This window comes from Rhinopithecus roxellana, chromosome 8 (genome assembly GCF_007565055.1).
Source record: "Rhinopithecus roxellana isolate Shanxi Qingling chromosome 8, ASM756505v1, whole genome shotgun sequence".
NCBI classification, from domain to species: domain Eukaryota; kingdom Metazoa; phylum Chordata; class Mammalia; order Primates; family Cercopithecidae; genus Rhinopithecus; species Rhinopithecus roxellana.
This window is the reverse complement of record NC_044556.1, coordinates 105,354,611-105,371,611: the sequence shown is the minus strand read 5'-3', so window position 1 is coordinate 105,371,611 and position 17,001 is coordinate 105,354,611. Positions and strand designations below refer to the sequence as shown.

The following is a 17,001-nucleotide window of genomic DNA, read 5'->3' as shown; positions in this document are numbered from 1 at the left end:
TGTCGTAAGTGCCATTAGGCAGCTAGACTGGTCTACTCTGTGTGTGTAAAGATCATTGGTTTTTTTATTATCTGTTGCTTTCACTGCCAATTGCTTTGTTATTTTAATGTCGATTTTCTTTTTTTAGTCCTAGGCAAATATTATGCTTCCCTAAGAATTCACCTCCATTCTGATTGCTGTCCCCGTGCTCTCTCTGTCCCTGTTATTCTTCTACTGTCAGGTTCAGGGTGTCCTCACATCAATCCTCCTCTAAAGCAGGCTGATCTCTCATTGGCATCTGATCTTTGCGGTATGGTTTTGCAAACCTAGTATGCGGAGCATGCTGCCTTTGGAAACCTGCGGCTATACCTGTGATACTCCTTTTTGGGATTTTGTTAGTGTTCTTTGCTGTAGGAAAAACGTAGGCATGTTCCAGGGCAGACTGAACTTCAGCACACAAAAGACTCTGGTTTGATCACCTGGGGCGTTTAAAATAGAGTTGAATTGGAAGTGTTTAACATGACTGGGAAGCCCAGAGCAACACTAGCTACTCATGTTTCCCATCGCCCCTTAAACTAGATTAAGTGCTCCTGAATATGACGCTTCATAAGCATCAGCTGATGATAACTCTCATCTCAGGAGCGTGTCTGTGTGGCAGACTGTGTTTTAAGTGCATTGCACATATCGCAATGGATCCTTACCACTAATCTTTGGCATTAGTATTTTATCAACTTCTTCTTACAGATGAGGACACCAAGGCCCAGAGAATCCAAGTCTCTTGCTCAAGTCACACAGTCAGCAAATGAGGGACCCAGGATGTGAACCTAGGCGGGGCTTGGCATAACCTTTGTACTCTGCTCCTTTTTTGGAAATAGAATTTACTTATATTAATTTCCTTTTGCATTCCTCAATGTTGATATAAATTATGACTCTGTTTTTCTTTCTCCCAAAGAGAATCTATTTTAGCTTATCTATTCTATGTCACCTTATTATTCACTTCTATATCCCAAATTATGGTTGCTGTTGAGAAAGTGGCACTTGATTTTTCTTACATGCAAATGATGTTTTTTTTTTAAAAGATGAAAGCCCAGATACTTTTTTCACTGACTCCTACTATTGAGAAAATAAACTTAACTTCAGAAATTTCTAAATATGGTAATAGTCCATTTTTATTTGGTTTTGCCGGAGAATAAAATGTTCTGCATATGAGATTCTTCTACATGACTAATCTTACCTTTCCAAATGCCAGTTCTAAAAATTAAAGCATAATATATTGAAGGATTTCTAGAATGACCACGTCCATGTCTTCTTAAACAGAAAATGACAAGTCTAACATATCTTCTTTTTATGGCTCAGAATTATCCTGATGAATGCCTGTTATTTTATCATTAAGTAACTTACCTTTGTCTTCATTTTAGCATCTCTGTTTCCTAAATAGAATCAGTTGCTGTCTTTTTTCTCTTTAGATTTTCTTTTAAAATATTTCTCCCCACACACTAATCGTACTTATACGGTGTTGGAAATGAAAAAAATTTTAATACATGCACATAAATACAAGTAAATATCATGATAGAAAATATAGGATTCAATGAAGTTTTTAAATTATCATTTTCTTGACTCAGAGGCATTTTATTATTAATCATTTCAAAATTATGAGCTGTATTTAGAAGAAGAGGAGGCTGCAAGAAGCTGAGCCTCTGGGTAAGAAAAACATTAGTAAGTTTTAAAATTACATTGTAAACTTAGAGTACTTTACACTCAAGTACTCAAGCCTCTTTTATAAGTACTGTGCGCTAACCGATTGCGCCACTGGAGTTCCTCAAGCCTCTTTTATACTATGGTTTTCATCCTGTTAACATTTTGAAGTCGTTGTGGTCAAAAGCAAATTATGCTGTGGAGAATTCTCTTCGCTCTCAGAGGATGCTGATAATACCATTCTGTTAGAGTTTGGGGTGAACTCATCCTGTGATGGCATCAGGCTTAACACAGCTCTTCTAGGCTGTTCACCTAATCAGAGGTGTTTGGAGATTGATTTTTGTTTCTCAGTTTGCTGATGGCTTGAATATCCAAACAGAAAAACAAACTGGAATTTTTTAGTAGGTTTATCGCTGAACTTTAGCTGTGTGGGTGAAGAGAATGACACATGTACGAGAAGATTAATTAGCGATTATTTTGCCGCGAAGCGTGATGCTGCTGAGCCATCTGGTGTGCTGTTACTGGGAGAGTGATCTTGATAGATTACTCATTAAACTCTTTCAACATTTTGTTCCAAGATTGTTATGGATTCTTATTAGATTAAGATGGTGCTAAGGTTTAGGAGCAGTGGGACCACAGGGAAGTGTGGCGTCATGTTTGCCTGTGACAATAAACAAGTCTCTCTTGAGAATACTGCCCCAAGTCCACTCTGAGACCTCTTACTGGCATTTATCATGTTAATATCACTATTATCTTTTCTCACAACAAAATAGCTACAATAGCCCCACCTCAACAGCTTATCAGACACAATAATTAGTCTGGTGTTTTTCTGTGCATGTTAGGATTTTAATATTCTTGATGTGTCATTTACTCATAAATGTCCTTCTTCCATTGATTCAGCAAATATTGATTCACTTGCTACTTTTGCCATGGATATGCTGAGTGCTAAACTTGTCATCCTAAATGAAGCAAAAATTCACCCCAACTTTCTGGTTTTTCATCTAGGCATTTATCCTGCTCTGGAGCTGTATTTTCTGGAGATCCTGTAATGAACACAAACTATCTATCATTATTTCAGTACCTCTAGATGATTATTTGACCAAAAATCTTAGAATCATTTGTAAGCATTGTTAGAAGGTCAATCCTCTTAACCATTAAGTCAGAAGGTTTGATTTCACCTTGACATATGAAATATGTGTGACTCATATAGAAATTAAATTTAGTTCTTACCTGTATCACCACCAGTATATTTCTACTAAATTCGTGACATGGTGCAAAAGTATCAAAACAGATTTTCCTTAATCATAAAGTTATGGAACGTAAGTATCACTCAGAAGAGGAGTAAAATGAGAATGCATATCATCAAATCAAACCAAAATACTGTACCTCAAAAAAGGAAGGGGAATTTTACTAATTCACTCATTCTCATTTGCAAGCATTTATTAATGCCTCATTATGGTAGTATTACATGAAGAAGAACCTGTCAACATACACTTCGCACTCTAGAAGTATATAACTTGTAAATTAGTAGTTAACGAGATGCAGGAGCCAAGAATAGTCTTATGATCATTCACTTCTGTTTTTCTTTTTTGTAGCATCTCTATATTTACTTTCACTCTATTTTTCTAATCCTCATCAATACTTTAACACCCAATTGCTTTTTGTTGTTTCTTGGCTTGGTTTTAGTCACACTCTTTCCTATGCTTAGAACTCAGAAGCTCCTCTTACTGTCTATCTTCCTGGGCATCTCAGTTTTCCCTTCTTGCATCTATACTCTGCAGATTTCCTTATGCGCTACAACTTAATTTCTCTTCCGGGAAAGTGTGCTAACACTATCTTCCCAGACCACAGACTGCTGGGACTAAAATAATAAAGATGGCTATACGAAGACAGATGGGCCACCTGACTTTGAAGACCTGCAAAGGATGTTACATGTTGCTCCACCCCATATTACTGGACAGGTGTAAGGAAGTCAGAGATCACCTGCAACTACCCTAAGCTCTTCTGTGGATCTGGAGACCAAATGGACACCAGGCAGATTAATAGAGAAAAGCATACACATTTTATTAGTTTTACACGCACATGGGGATCTTCATAAGAGAGTGAAGTCTGAAGAAATGACCAAAGCAAGACACTTCTATACTTTTTAGACAAAGAATAATAAATTTAAGAAAAAAATGACAGAACAAACAAAATCTGGCTGAAGGCAGTAAATTTTCTAGCAGAATCACTAGGGGATATATGGGGGGTATAAAACTAATGCAAAGTAAGGGTTACTTGATTAAGTTTCTTAATTTTAATTTTTTAAATTTTATTTTATTTTATTCTATTTTATTTTATTTTTTGAGACAGTGTTGCTCTGTTGCCCAGACTGGAGTGCAGTGGTGTGATCTCCACTAATTACAACCTCCGCCTCCCAAATTCAAGTGATTCTCATGCCTCAGCCTCCCAAGTAGCTGGGATTACAGACACCTGCCACCATGCCCAGCTATTTTTTTTATTTTTTTATTTTTTTTTAGTAGAGACAGGGTTCGCCAGGTTGGCCAGGGTGGTCTTGAACTCCTGGCCTCAAGTGATCCATCCACCTTGGCCTCCCAAAGTGCTAGGATTACAGGCATGAGCCATCGCACCCAGCCCTTTATTCAGGTTCATCGCAGCCCCCAACTCCCAGTCTCTGGTGATAAGAGCTATTTTCTTGCCCTGGCAAAGGGAAGATACCCCTTCCAGAGGAATCTTTATGGCTTGCTGCATATAGGCCAGCTAGCCCTTTCTGAAACTACATTTTCTCCAGGGTTTTCAACTTGAAACAATCTGGGGTATTTTGGGATGGCTTTTTCTTCAGTCATCCGCAGGGGTACTTAGGGACTCAGAATTTAACCAGAACTATAAGCACCTGCTCATTTGTTATGGGCCAACTGTCCTTATAGATCCTCTTATCATTTTAATTTTACAGGCAGTCAAAAAAAAAAAAAAGAATAAGGTGATGTTGATGAACATGGCTGTTTAGGACTGTCAGGTTCCCTCACTCAGCCTAGCTTTTTAAAACTTTTGTTACATATTTATAAGGGTACAGAGTAATATTTCAGTACATGAAATGTGCAAATGTATGGAAGTAGATTCTCTGAAAGTGGTTTGTAGAAAAATAAAAATTATTTTGTGTGTAAATAATGAAGCGCAGTAGCTACCATATACAGAGTATCTACTAGACTGGAAGCACGATTCCAATTTCATTACAAGTGGGCTTATGTCATTCTCACATCAATCCTGCCAGTTGGGTTTATGACCTTTATTAATAGATGGGGGAGGCACAGAGAATGAAAGTAACAGAAGACAGTGGGTGTCTCCAAAGTTCTTGTTCTTTCCATAATGACACCCTGGCACCAAAATTTTAACAAGGATAGGTAGGCATGCTTTGAGCAATGCGTGCTTTGAGAAGGCCTTGACTTTGAACTGAAAGGATGTGGAAATGATGAAAATACACACACACACACACACACACACACACACAATTGATGAAAAAATGCTCCTCTGTAGAAAAACAACATTCTATACAGAGAGACTTGATTGGGAGTTTGGAGATGATGGCTGGATCACTTAGTAACAGTCTTCCAAAGCCAGGGCAAAGAATGAAGAATAATTGGCAGTTGTTCTTTATTATCAGCAAGAACAATGCAGGGAGAGATCAGAGGTAGAAGTTATCAATTGAAATGTTTGCAAAATGCTAGATAACAATTTCAAGGGGCATCATAGTACCCCACAATAGATAAAAATTTAACAAGTTATTTATTTATGTAGGTGCGAGGGGTAGAAGGATGGGATTCTTATGCTTTGCTGTACCATAGCTAGCTGCTTAGTTACTCAGTTCTTACTGAGGTGTAAAAACTCCCCATGGTTGATGACCAGAGATATAGATAGATCCATGTCATCCTGGAACTGCTGTAAGAATCCTAGCTTCTTGACTAAGAAACAGAAGTAAATTTATAAATGAATTGTACATAAAGATACATAAACAGATAACTAAATCTAACTTTTTTGATATTTTCTAAATACAGTAGACCCTCTCTTTTATGACTTCCACATCTGTGGATTCAACCACCCATGATCAAAAATCCACAGATGTGGGAGGGCAAACTGGAGAGCTTGAGCATCCTTGATGTTTGGTATCTATGAAGGTCCTCAAACCAATCCCCTGAGGATACCAAGGGACAACTGTACATATATTTTTATGTTGGGGTAGAAAACTATTTTGCATAGTTTCATATTTTATAGCCTTTAAGTTAGAAAACTTTATGTCATCTCTGCACAAATGCAGTAGTAAATATTGACCAAATTTTATTAACCCTTTTGTTGGAAGAAATTGTTGGTGGCTATAGACAGTATGAGTATTATAGCCTTACTTTCAGACTATATGTTTCCATTGTCCAATAAATCTCTTCCCACTCTATCCCACTCCATATTTAGAACACTGTATAGAATAGTAAAAGCTAGAACAATCTTTACAACCACCAGTCTGTAGATTCAATAGTGTAGTAGAGGTGGTCCTTGATGCCTTAATATTCCCTGTTAGCATCACAAAATAATGGTCCATATCATTAGAAACATTACTGATGGTACTAGATAGCTATGATATGGAGAATGGAGGTGATGCAATTGAAAACTTTTAAAAGTTTAAAGTGATATATAAGTGACAAAATGCAACTGCCTGTGAGAGAACATTAACACAGGGCCAACACACGTCTATAAAATGAGGGAGACAGATTCTACAGATTCAGAAGAGCCTCCCCATTTTAACATCTCTTAACTTTATCTTCTCATGGGCTGGTTGTCATGGGATGAGGTTGGTTTGGCACTTGCTACCAGGAACTAGAACCATGTTAGTATCTTGCATGAAAGAGCTGAAAAAAGAAGTAAAAGCACAAAGTCAGGTTTTCAGAATGCCAAGAATGTGCTCTAAAGTGTTAGAAACAAGAACTCAGAGTCACAAGGAAAACAAGCACTCAAACAAAGGATTTCTCAGCAAGGCAAATTTACTTCTGCAGAAGGGTGCTGCTCGCACTTCTGGCTGCTGCGAGAGCACACCGAACAAAGGAGGGAAGGGGTTTTTATCCCTAATGCTGTTAGTCCCTGCTCCTGTGTCCTGTCCCCATTGGCTGGAGTTGTACTGCACAATCTAAACTAACCCAATTGGCTACTGTCTAAAATTGAATATGGCTAATTAGGTGGGAAGGGAGAGGCTGTCCGTTATGGTACAAGGCATGTTTGAGCATGTCAGGGCACGGCAAAGTCGGAAAGCATAGTTTCAGCGGGAAGAGCTGTTTCAGTGGGAGGGGCAGTTTGCAGAATGGGTAGCCAGGGGTAAAAGAGGGCTCTTTCCAAATAAGGAAGAGATGTGAGTTACAGACTGGGACAGGTAGGAGAAGTTGTTTACAGAGTAGACATAATGGTCCATATCATTAGGAGAAGGACAAGGAAGTTGATCTCAAGAACAAAGAACAAGGAAGTCAGAAATTAAATCTTTGAAGAGGAACTTACTGTATCTGACAAAAGGAACCACACAAAAACGTTACATTCCTATAAATGAGTACATTTAAAAGGATTTTTTATGTTCTTTGTTTGTTTTCATAAAACAGTGGAGGCGCTCCATTTGGGAACGTTAATGGCTGCCCATGGCTACTTCTTTCCAATCTCAGATCATGTCCTCACACTCAAGGATGATGGCACCTTTTACCGGTTTCAAGTAAGTTTAATAGAAACGTTCTTTAACAGTAAACTAGAAGCCTGCATTTCGTTTGTTCATTAGGTTTCTTTTGAATAGAACTTTTAAAAACTATGACTTATTTTACTTTGACTTAGGCTAGTTAGAAACTGATTAACGTTAAACTAAAGACATGAAAAGCAATAAACACAGAGAAAGATAAAGTATGCTTAGTCAAGATGATGTGTGAAAGCTAAATTGTGTGATGACTGAAGTTCTATTTTATATGAAAAGCTTAAGGGAAATTCAGACAGTGACTTAATGACATTTGGGAAGACCGGAGAGTCTTCCTCTGTCTGACCCTTGCCTGTGATCCAGACCATCTTCAGCCCAAGTAAATGTTAATGGGACTGTCTGAAGCTCCAGAGAGGATTCAGCTAATTATATGAACTCTTGGCATCCAGGCTCTTCTACAAGTCTGTGAAGACTGACATGATGATATATTGTGTGTGTGCACTCAACTGCAACAGGACACCTCAGATAACTTGCAAACTGATAAGAGTCATTCGAGGTCATTTGCAAATGACACAGATGCAATTATTCTTTCAGGCAATGACTGTGGACTCTAATTTCAGTCATTGTAAGTATATTTGACACTTGAGTTCACATTGATTTACCTAAAGTGTATTCTACATTTCAGTAGACATTATGGCTCATTAATAACTGACTAGCAGATTCTAGACTGTAAAATTAAGGCACATAAAATGCCAGATGTCAAACTCTAACCCATTTCCAACAGGTATTTGCTGGAGGGTTCTCCCCATGGTCCAACTTTCAGACTTTAGAGCCTTCTTCTCACTTGCCTAAATATTATTAAATGCTCTATGTCTACATAAATGACTGATTAGTAATCGCAGTACCTAAAATTTGGGAAAACCGAGAACAAAGAGGAAATATTCTTTAAAAATCACTTTAATCATTTGCTTTAAAAAATCATTTTAAAGATTATTGTCCTCATAGAACAGTCTCACTGCTCCTTCCTTAGGACTCAGTTCTCCCAAGGCAAATAATCGTAGGACAGTTTTGCACTTAAGAGCTGGAAGGAAATATAGCTGTCTTCTGAAACTATACTGATACTGACCTGTTATCAAGCACTTAGTTAAATTACTTAACTTGCAAAAGCTTTACATTAATGGAGCTTTATGCTTTATACAGCTAAACTTACACTAATGGTAGCTTAAAATAGCATATTATTAAAGTAACTTGTGGTCCCAAAGTTAAATTTTTAACAACTAGGAATTATTGGTGATCGGCAAATAAATTGTTTATATGTGATTAATGCTTCCTGATTTTTAAAGAAATCTCTATTCCCAGAGAAAAGGTAGTAGGCAGACAAGGTTTACATGTCTTAGTCATGCTCATGGGTCTAAAATCTCACATGAGGCCGGGCACAATGGCTCATACCTATAATCCCAGCACTTTGGGAAGCCAAGGCGGACTGATCACTTGAGGTTAGGAGCTCAAGACCCAGCCTGGCCAACATGGTGAAACCCCATCTCTACTGAAAAAAAAAAAAATCAGCTGGGTTAGCTGGGTGTGGTGGCATGTACCTGTGCCTGTAATCCCAGCTACTCAGGAGGCTGAGGCAGAATAGCTTGAACCTGGGAGGCAGAGGTTGCAGTGAGCCGAGATCGGGCGACAGAGTAAGACTCTGTCAAAAAAAAAAAAAAAAAAAAAAAAAAAAAAGCCATGTAAAAGAAAGGATCACCATACACACAGGAGAAAAGGAGGGAATTTTTAAAAGGGCTTTAGAACAAAGCAAGGGAATGGGTACAAATGACATATGAATTACATAACTGCTAGGAATAGACAGAGAGTTGTCAAGTTCAGTGTACTCAGATAGGCAGATATAAAATAAACATTATCTATACATACACACATTAAAATGACATTAGTGCTAAATATTAGATGTTACGTATTTTAATGATGCATCCATATTTGAAATAGTGTCTAAATACAACACATTTGTAAATCTAATAATATTAGAATTCTAAAACCAAGATTTTAAAAAACACCAGGAAAGTCAGAGGTAACTGGATTTCTACTATAATGTCTACCAAGTCATTAACCAGTCTGTATTGGAAGAGCTCTAATAATGGAACACACATTATTATTCAAGGTGTTCACTTCTATTTTTATGTTGGTTCCAAACAGTGAAAGTTCTTTATTACACTGAAGTGAAATTCAGCTCCTTAGAAGGATATTTTAAAATCACAAATTCAAATAGAAAACTTGGGATACCGTGTTTACAAATTCTCCAGTGAATGACTGAGAGTCTGACCATCATTAAGAATCTAGGCCAGGCACAGTGACTCACACCTGTGATCCCAGCACTTTGGGAGGCCGAGGCAGGTGGATCATGAGGTCAAGAGATGGACACCATCCTGGCCAACATGGTGAAACCCTGTCTCTACTAAATATACAAAAATTAGCTGGGCGTGGTGGTGCATGCTTGTAATCCCAGGTACTTGGGAGGCTGAGGCAGGAGAATCACTTGAACCTGGGAGGCAAAGGTTGCAATAAGCCGAGATCACGCCACTGCACTGCAGCCTTGTAACAGAATGAGAGACTCTGTTTCAAAATTAAAAACAAAAACAAACAAACAAAAAAAAATGAAGAGTCTTCAAAGCATTAGTTTGAGACAAACAGAAATATTGACTTCACTGGCATGACAGTTTGTATATTTGTCTCAAATTTGTAGTACATGTCTTCATCATGTAATTTTTTAAATTTACTGTAAGGTCACAATTGTCTAATATCGTCTCTTAGCTAATTGACATTGAGATCTGCTCTGATTCTTTAGCTCTCTTTTGTGACTTTCAATATATTAGTATATGCTCCAACAGTTACTGAACAACAGTTGAACAGTTTTGGATGACTTTCATCCTAGCTAAGGAAGCCAATATTGAAAAAATCAAGAAACTCATGCATTAAAATGTCCTAATGTATGGTAGAACTATAAAAGTATGTATTTAAATTCCAAAAAACTATGAGTTTGTTGTTCTCTTACATTTTACTACAAATCAAAGCATTACTTCTTAGAAAAAATATTCCAATATTAGTGGAGAACATTGGTTTAGTGGCATTTCCACATATTATCACAAGAAAAAATTGCTTTATGCTTTAATTTTACTGTCATTAAATTCTCACAAAAATAAATGTTGAAGAATGAAGAAAAGTATAAGAATGCAGTTGAGAATATTTTTTGTCCTTTTATGGAAAAAAGGTGTATGTCTGACTGGTCTGACTACAATAGGTATTTTAAATTTAGAGAAACAGATATGCCTGCACACACACCGATACATACACATACATCCTCCCCAAAATATAGAAACATTCTGGGGAACCGCGCATTCCATAAGAAGCATCTCATCAAGTAACATCCTACATGAAAGCAAAGTTGTAACTACTTTGACCCCTATGGCTCCCCTAGAATCCTGATTCAATTTTATTTTTAAGAAATCAAATTCTCGAAGCTTCATCTCCCATGGAGTGAAGTGAGATTGGAGTGCTGAGGGTGACCCATATAAAGTCTTACTATCTTCTTTTGTCTAGCGGTTCAGTCTTTTCTTCTTTCTTCAAAATTCCTATGATGATTTTGTTCTCATGTTCACAAAACTACTATTAGTAGCCTTCTTTATTTTACTACTATAATTTCCAAGAAAGAACAGAGGGTAAGTCAAAATACCTGGGTGATGGTGGTTGGGGGGCCTCTGAGCCAGTTTGGAAAGGCTTTTCTAGAGATTCAAACAGTTCTTCCTATCTACCCATTTTCCCTCCTTAGAGTCTCTCTTCTAGAGGGGAAAATGATCAGATAATCAGAGATGACTCCAAATATTCTCATTGCACATGGCCAGTTAGTATAATTAGCTAACAGAGAGAATTAAGCCCACAGTTCTGATATTTGTCATCACTGTTACAGTGAGTCCTACAGGCCTCATCATTCCAGGGACTGGCGGTTGATAAGGAGACAGGTGATCCTCAAGTTTCCTTGTGGTCAGGAGCCAGGCATGTTCAACTAGCAGGGCTAGGAACGTCCTTTTAGAAAATATAAATGTTAATGATAATAATAAAGTTTTTCTCGGTCAGACATTTTCTTTGTAGTTTAGTCAATCAGTTTCTAGAATTCTACAGAATCCGGATTCTGCCTATGATAGATTATATCACTCAATTAAGACACTATTCCTTTAAAAAAAGATCTCTGATTTGTGTAGTTTAAAACTTTAGAGCAATAGGTATCTTTGTAAGGAAATGTTTTTATTTTTATTTCTTTTTTGTGGGTTGTTTAATTTAAATATTTTTATTTTAATTTTTGTGGGTACATAATAGGTGTATATATTTATGAAACACATGAGGTGTTTTAATACAAGGATGCAACGTGAAGTCATCACATCATGGAGAATGGGATCTCCGTTTCCTCAAGCATTTATTGTTTGTGCTACAAACAATCCAGTTACACTCTTAGTTAGTTTCAAATGTATAATGAAGTTGCTGTTTACTCGAGTCACCCTGTTGCACTACTAAATGGTAGAAATTAGTTACAAGAGGAATTTAGGAAATGTCTTTAAAAGTGAGAGTAAAAAGTTGCTTTAATCTCATTGGACAATGCTGAGAACCGCATTATATGACTAATGGAGCCAGACAAATCATTGTCAGATCTCAGAGAAAGAGTCTATCGGTTCGTTGAGCTTTTTGGAGCTACCAAAAGCAGTGTTGAGATACATGAGTCATAGAAAACAATGTTAGATTTAAATATATTTCATCCTGAGTCTTGCTGAACATAATACTCTTTCAGTCCTCTCTGTGGATGAGTACTTTTTGTTTGAATGATACAATCGGACCTTTTTGCCTTTATGTCAGTTGGTGCAAAATTACAGCAAAGGAATGACATGTTAAATACCTGCTTGCTACACATATTTAGAAGCTGAGCAATTGGTCAGCAAAGTAAATGTAGACAAAGAGTTTACAATGTCTCTCTTGGAACATGTTCTGTATTATAAAATATATAGCAAACAAATAGAGAATTGTGGAAGATAAATGCAGTTAGCCAGCCAGAAACTCCACTAATTTTTTATTTGTCTAACCTGGGTTCCACTTCTTTTCATTCCACAGACGCCCTATTTTTGGCCATCAAATTGTTGGGAGCCGGAAAACACAGATTATGGTCAGTGCCATCTCTCATTATTTTATTATTGACACCCTGTATGTCCAGATGGATGTGTGCTTGCATTTTATTGCTTTTTTCATTAAGAAAAGGAAACCACAATTCTCAGGATGGGGCCAATATTTTTAACGTTTAATTTATAAGCGACTTTGCTTGGAAAGTTACCAAACCTCGTGACAACTTTTTCTGTGGTATGGTGCCCTCTGCAACTATTAAAGAAAGCCTTCTGATTAGGTTAAAGAGCTATAAAGAAGATTAAAGTGGTTATTGTTTTGTCAGAGCAACCTGACCTACTAGAAAGAATAAAAAAGAGGCCCATAGAACCAAAGTTCTAGTTCAACTCTCCCACTTGGCTGTGTGATTTTTGGTAAGTCCCTTGACTTCCCGAGGGTCCGCTTTTCTCACTGTTCTATGAAGCATCCTATGATTTTTATAAGTGGAGGGTTGTGTTAAACATGGAGAGGCCAATTACAAGCAAAAAAAAAAAAAAAGGCTAAAAAAGGAAATTCAATGCTAATAAATCAAGTTCAGTGAACTTAGAACAAACTTGGTTCAACAACCATTATTTCAGTCAAGCTTCAAGGATAAAAAGACCCCCTAGTAAGTAGTCATCTTCTTAGATCTTCCTGAACAGTACAGTTTTCAAAGACAAGATTGTGTGGTTTTTAGGTGTCATTTCTGCAAGTGTTTATTGAGTATTTTTCTTCCTATGCCAGGTTCAGTAGAAGAAGCTAGGTTCACAAAGGTGACTGAGTTCTTTGGCACCATTGGGTAGCTCACAGGCTAGATGGGAAAGTAGAATTATACAGGAGTTACTGTAGAGTGTCAAGTGACTAGGAGAGTGGTATATGCAAAATTATACGAATGTTTAAAAGAACGAGAAATTGACTTTCCCTAGGGTCTTCCAGAATGATTTGGCAAAAGAACTGGTAGCATTTGAGCTGGATTTTAAGAAGAGTGATTTTTCAGATGAGAAGGCAGGGCAAGTGTTTGAGGCAGAGGAGCTAGCATAATATACAAAGGCAGTGAGAAGCTTTGCAGCAGCTTGTCTTTCTTTGGTGTTGCTCCTGGAGAGACATTTTTGTAAGAAGAAAAAATATAAGAAAATTCATAGAAAATCAATAAAACTATCTCTCATGTATGTCATTTCAGAAACTTGAATTTAGTAGGTCATCCAAGAATGGTCAGGCTCTAGTCAAAAGAGTCAAAACTAACATAACTCATGAAAAAAAAAGTCTAAAAACCAGAATACCGAAAAATTAATACAGAGACAAAATTATTTCTTTCCAGTAGCGAGAATGCCAGTTTCTTCGTCCAGGGCACACATTCCTCAAAACTGAGGTCCTTGGAGAAAGAAGTTATTTTACAAAACAACTACTGATTTGTAGATCTGAGCTGGAGAACTTTATGGAGCATTTTATTCAACCTAGGATAATGCCTGGAGATTGCCTCACTAAAGAATATAAAATTCTAGTGGAGGAACACTGGGACAGCTAAGAGGGAGCTCCTAGAGGAAAAACCCAGGCATTGGAGGCAGACAGACCTGACCATAAATGCTGTCATAACCACATACCAACTGTGTGACTTTAGGCAAGGCATGCAACATCTCTGAGCCTCAGTTTGCTCACTTTTCAAACAGAAATCATAATGTTGACTTTCTAAAGTTGTTAAAATAATTCAAATTAGTACACCTAAGGAAACTAGTATTGGTCCTCTCACATACTCAATACATTGAAATCTGTTTTGTGCTTGTCATCATGATTACCTGGCAGATACACTGCCTCTTTTCCCTGTTGAACAGCAAATTCCCAGCGGGGCACAGTGGTTCACACCTATAATCCCAGCACTTTGGGAGGCTGAGGCGGGCGGATCACCTGAGGTCAAGAGTTCGAGACCAGCCTGGCCAACATGACAAAACCCCATCTCTACTAAAAATACAAAAATTAGCCAGGGTGTGGTAGGGCGCACCTGTAATCCCAGCTTACCTGGAGGACTGAGACAGGAGAATCACTTGAACCTGGGAAATGGAGGTTGCAGTCAGCCAAGATCATGCCACTGCACTCTAGCCTGGGTGACAGAGTGAGACTCCATCTAAAAAAAAAAAAAAAAAAAAAAGAAATTTAAAAAGAAAAAAAAAATTCCCATTTTCAGTGTTTCTTTCTGCCCATCTGTTGTGTCTTTCATATAAATATGTTAGAGTGCTCACATTTAAAGCTCATGTTTTATCATTTTATAGTAGGTTGATGTTTCAGTGGTGAGCCTGAGGAAATGTCATGGCCTACACAGCAAATCATTTACAGAACATCTCTTAAAGTAGATCGTCCCAAAATACTGAATGTTGTAAGTTTCACATTGTTCCATGAAAGGGCCATACATGCAAAGTGTCCACCAAACGCAGAAGGAGCTAAGAAACCAAGGAACAGAGCAGAAAATTCCAGTTTGTTGGCAAAGGGTGCTTTATTGGGGAACTTACAGACAGAAGCATGGTCTTGAGTGACCACAAGAAAAGTAGGCCTTCCCACTACAGCCTTCCAGATCCAGGGTTTCTATACCCTGGGGGAAAAGTGTATTTGCTCTGGAAGGAATGAGTGGATGGCTGAAAGAATGCTATGAGTGTCACAGCTACGGGTGATGTATGCAACAAGATCAAAGGTGGTTGTGGAGGAAAGGGGAAATTCAGAGTAAATAAGTGTTTCTACATAGAGAGTAAATCATCAACTAGACATCTTGGAGGCATTCCCAGACTCAGGGTTAGTCAGGAGTCAACATGGCGGACTAGCATCTAAGATGGAATCACTCTTGTTCCCACACACGTTACCACCCATCGGTGTCCATTTCCGAGGGGATCATCTCCTACACTTTCTCCCCAAACCTGGAGTACTTGCTACTTACAGTAACTAACTTATTCTTTAATCATTATGTGTGGGTTTTTTTTCCTCTGAAGAAACATATTAGAGGTTGTGCTTAGCTTGCCTGAATTATATACAAGTAAAGAATAATGTAATTATTCCATTAAGATGATATGGGAGAAAAATGAGAGGAAGATAATAACAATGATCTCAGACACCATACATGTCTGTACCTGCAGGCAATGATGCTCCATTTTCTACGATTTTTCTTTTTAAGTGAAAATAAGTTACAGCAGCAATATGAATTATCCAACTTTGAATTTCCTACTGGCATTTGTTTAAAACATACTTTTATAAAACCTCACCCCTGTCTTTTAAAGAGGATATTGATGGTGTGATGTACTTGGGCTGTGAGGTCCAAAGTATAGTAACTACTTAGGCTGTCTTTTCTAAGACAACTTTAGGGCACAGGGACTCTATTGCATAAAGCAGGCTACAGAAGAGTTTATTGGCTGGGTGCAGTGGCTCACGCCTGTAATCCCAGCACTTCGGGAAGCCAAGGCGGGCGGATCACAAGGTCAAGAGAACAATACCATTCTGGCCAACATGGTGAAACCCTGTCTCTACTAACAATACAAAAATTAGCTGGGCATGGTGGCGGGTGCCTGTAGTTCCAGCTACTCCAGAGGCTGAGGCAGGAGAATCACTTGAACCTGGGAGACAAAGGTTGCAGTGAGCCGAGATTGCACCACTGCACTCCAGCCTGGCGACAGAGCAAGACTCCATTTAAAAAAAAAAAAAAAGAAAAGAAAAAAGTTTATTTCACTTTATTAGCATCCTGACCTGTTTCCATCCCCAGTTTGAACTTACCAAGTAGGTTATGCTGAACATAAGCCCCTATAGATCAGTTGATATGAAAAACCGCTTTTTCACAGTTATCTTGGTTTTATAGAAAAATGGAATGTTTTGATTCTGTTCAATAACTAAGACAAACCAATACGGACTAAAAGGTCTGTATCTTTATAAACTCCATTCTTTGAAAATCAAGTTGGATAAGATTTCTGATACTTTGTGTACAAGTACAAGCCAGTTAAAGTGGAGTCAGAAATGGGCTTCCCCAGATGTATTTGCATCATCAAGAGAGATCTGGCACTAAGGACTTGCAGTGTGGGCTGGAGGCAAAGGCACAGGAAAGCTCAAGAGAGCTTTGGTAAGAAGTAGAGACAGCGTCAGTTGTAGCAAACTGAAACAGAAGGCGAGGCAGGGATTTTAGTGGTACCTCTGGGCACACACATTGCACACAAAGGGTCCTAGAAACGACTATTTTAGTACACATTAAAAAGCCATTGTAGTACACATTACAAAAACAGACACATAAGCCAGTGAAACAGAATTGAGAGCCCAAAAATAAAGCTACACATCTATAACCATATGATCTTTGGCAAAGTTAACAAAAATTAGCAATGGAGAAAGGATTCCTTATTCAATAATGATTCTGGGATAACTGGCTAGCCACATTCAGAAGAATGAAGCTGGACCCCTACCTTATGCCAATACAA

The 17,001-nt window shown here is 37.9% G+C and overlaps 1 protein-coding gene across 2 annotated transcripts in view; it reads left to right on the top strand.

Annotated features, from left to right (window-relative positions):
* RGS7 (regulator of G protein signaling 7) overlaps positions 1–17,001 on the top strand; it is a 565,601-nt gene that overhangs the window by 405,922 nt on the left and 142,678 nt on the right. For both annotated transcript variants that reach the window (XM_030936869.1, XM_030936868.1), the window contains exons 5-6: positions 7,305–7,411; positions 12,542–12,593. In XM_030936869.1, the coding sequence (XP_030792729.1) occupies positions 7,305–7,411; positions 12,542–12,593 (159 nt within the window). The remainder of the gene's footprint in view (positions 1–7,304; positions 7,412–12,541; positions 12,594–17,001) is intronic.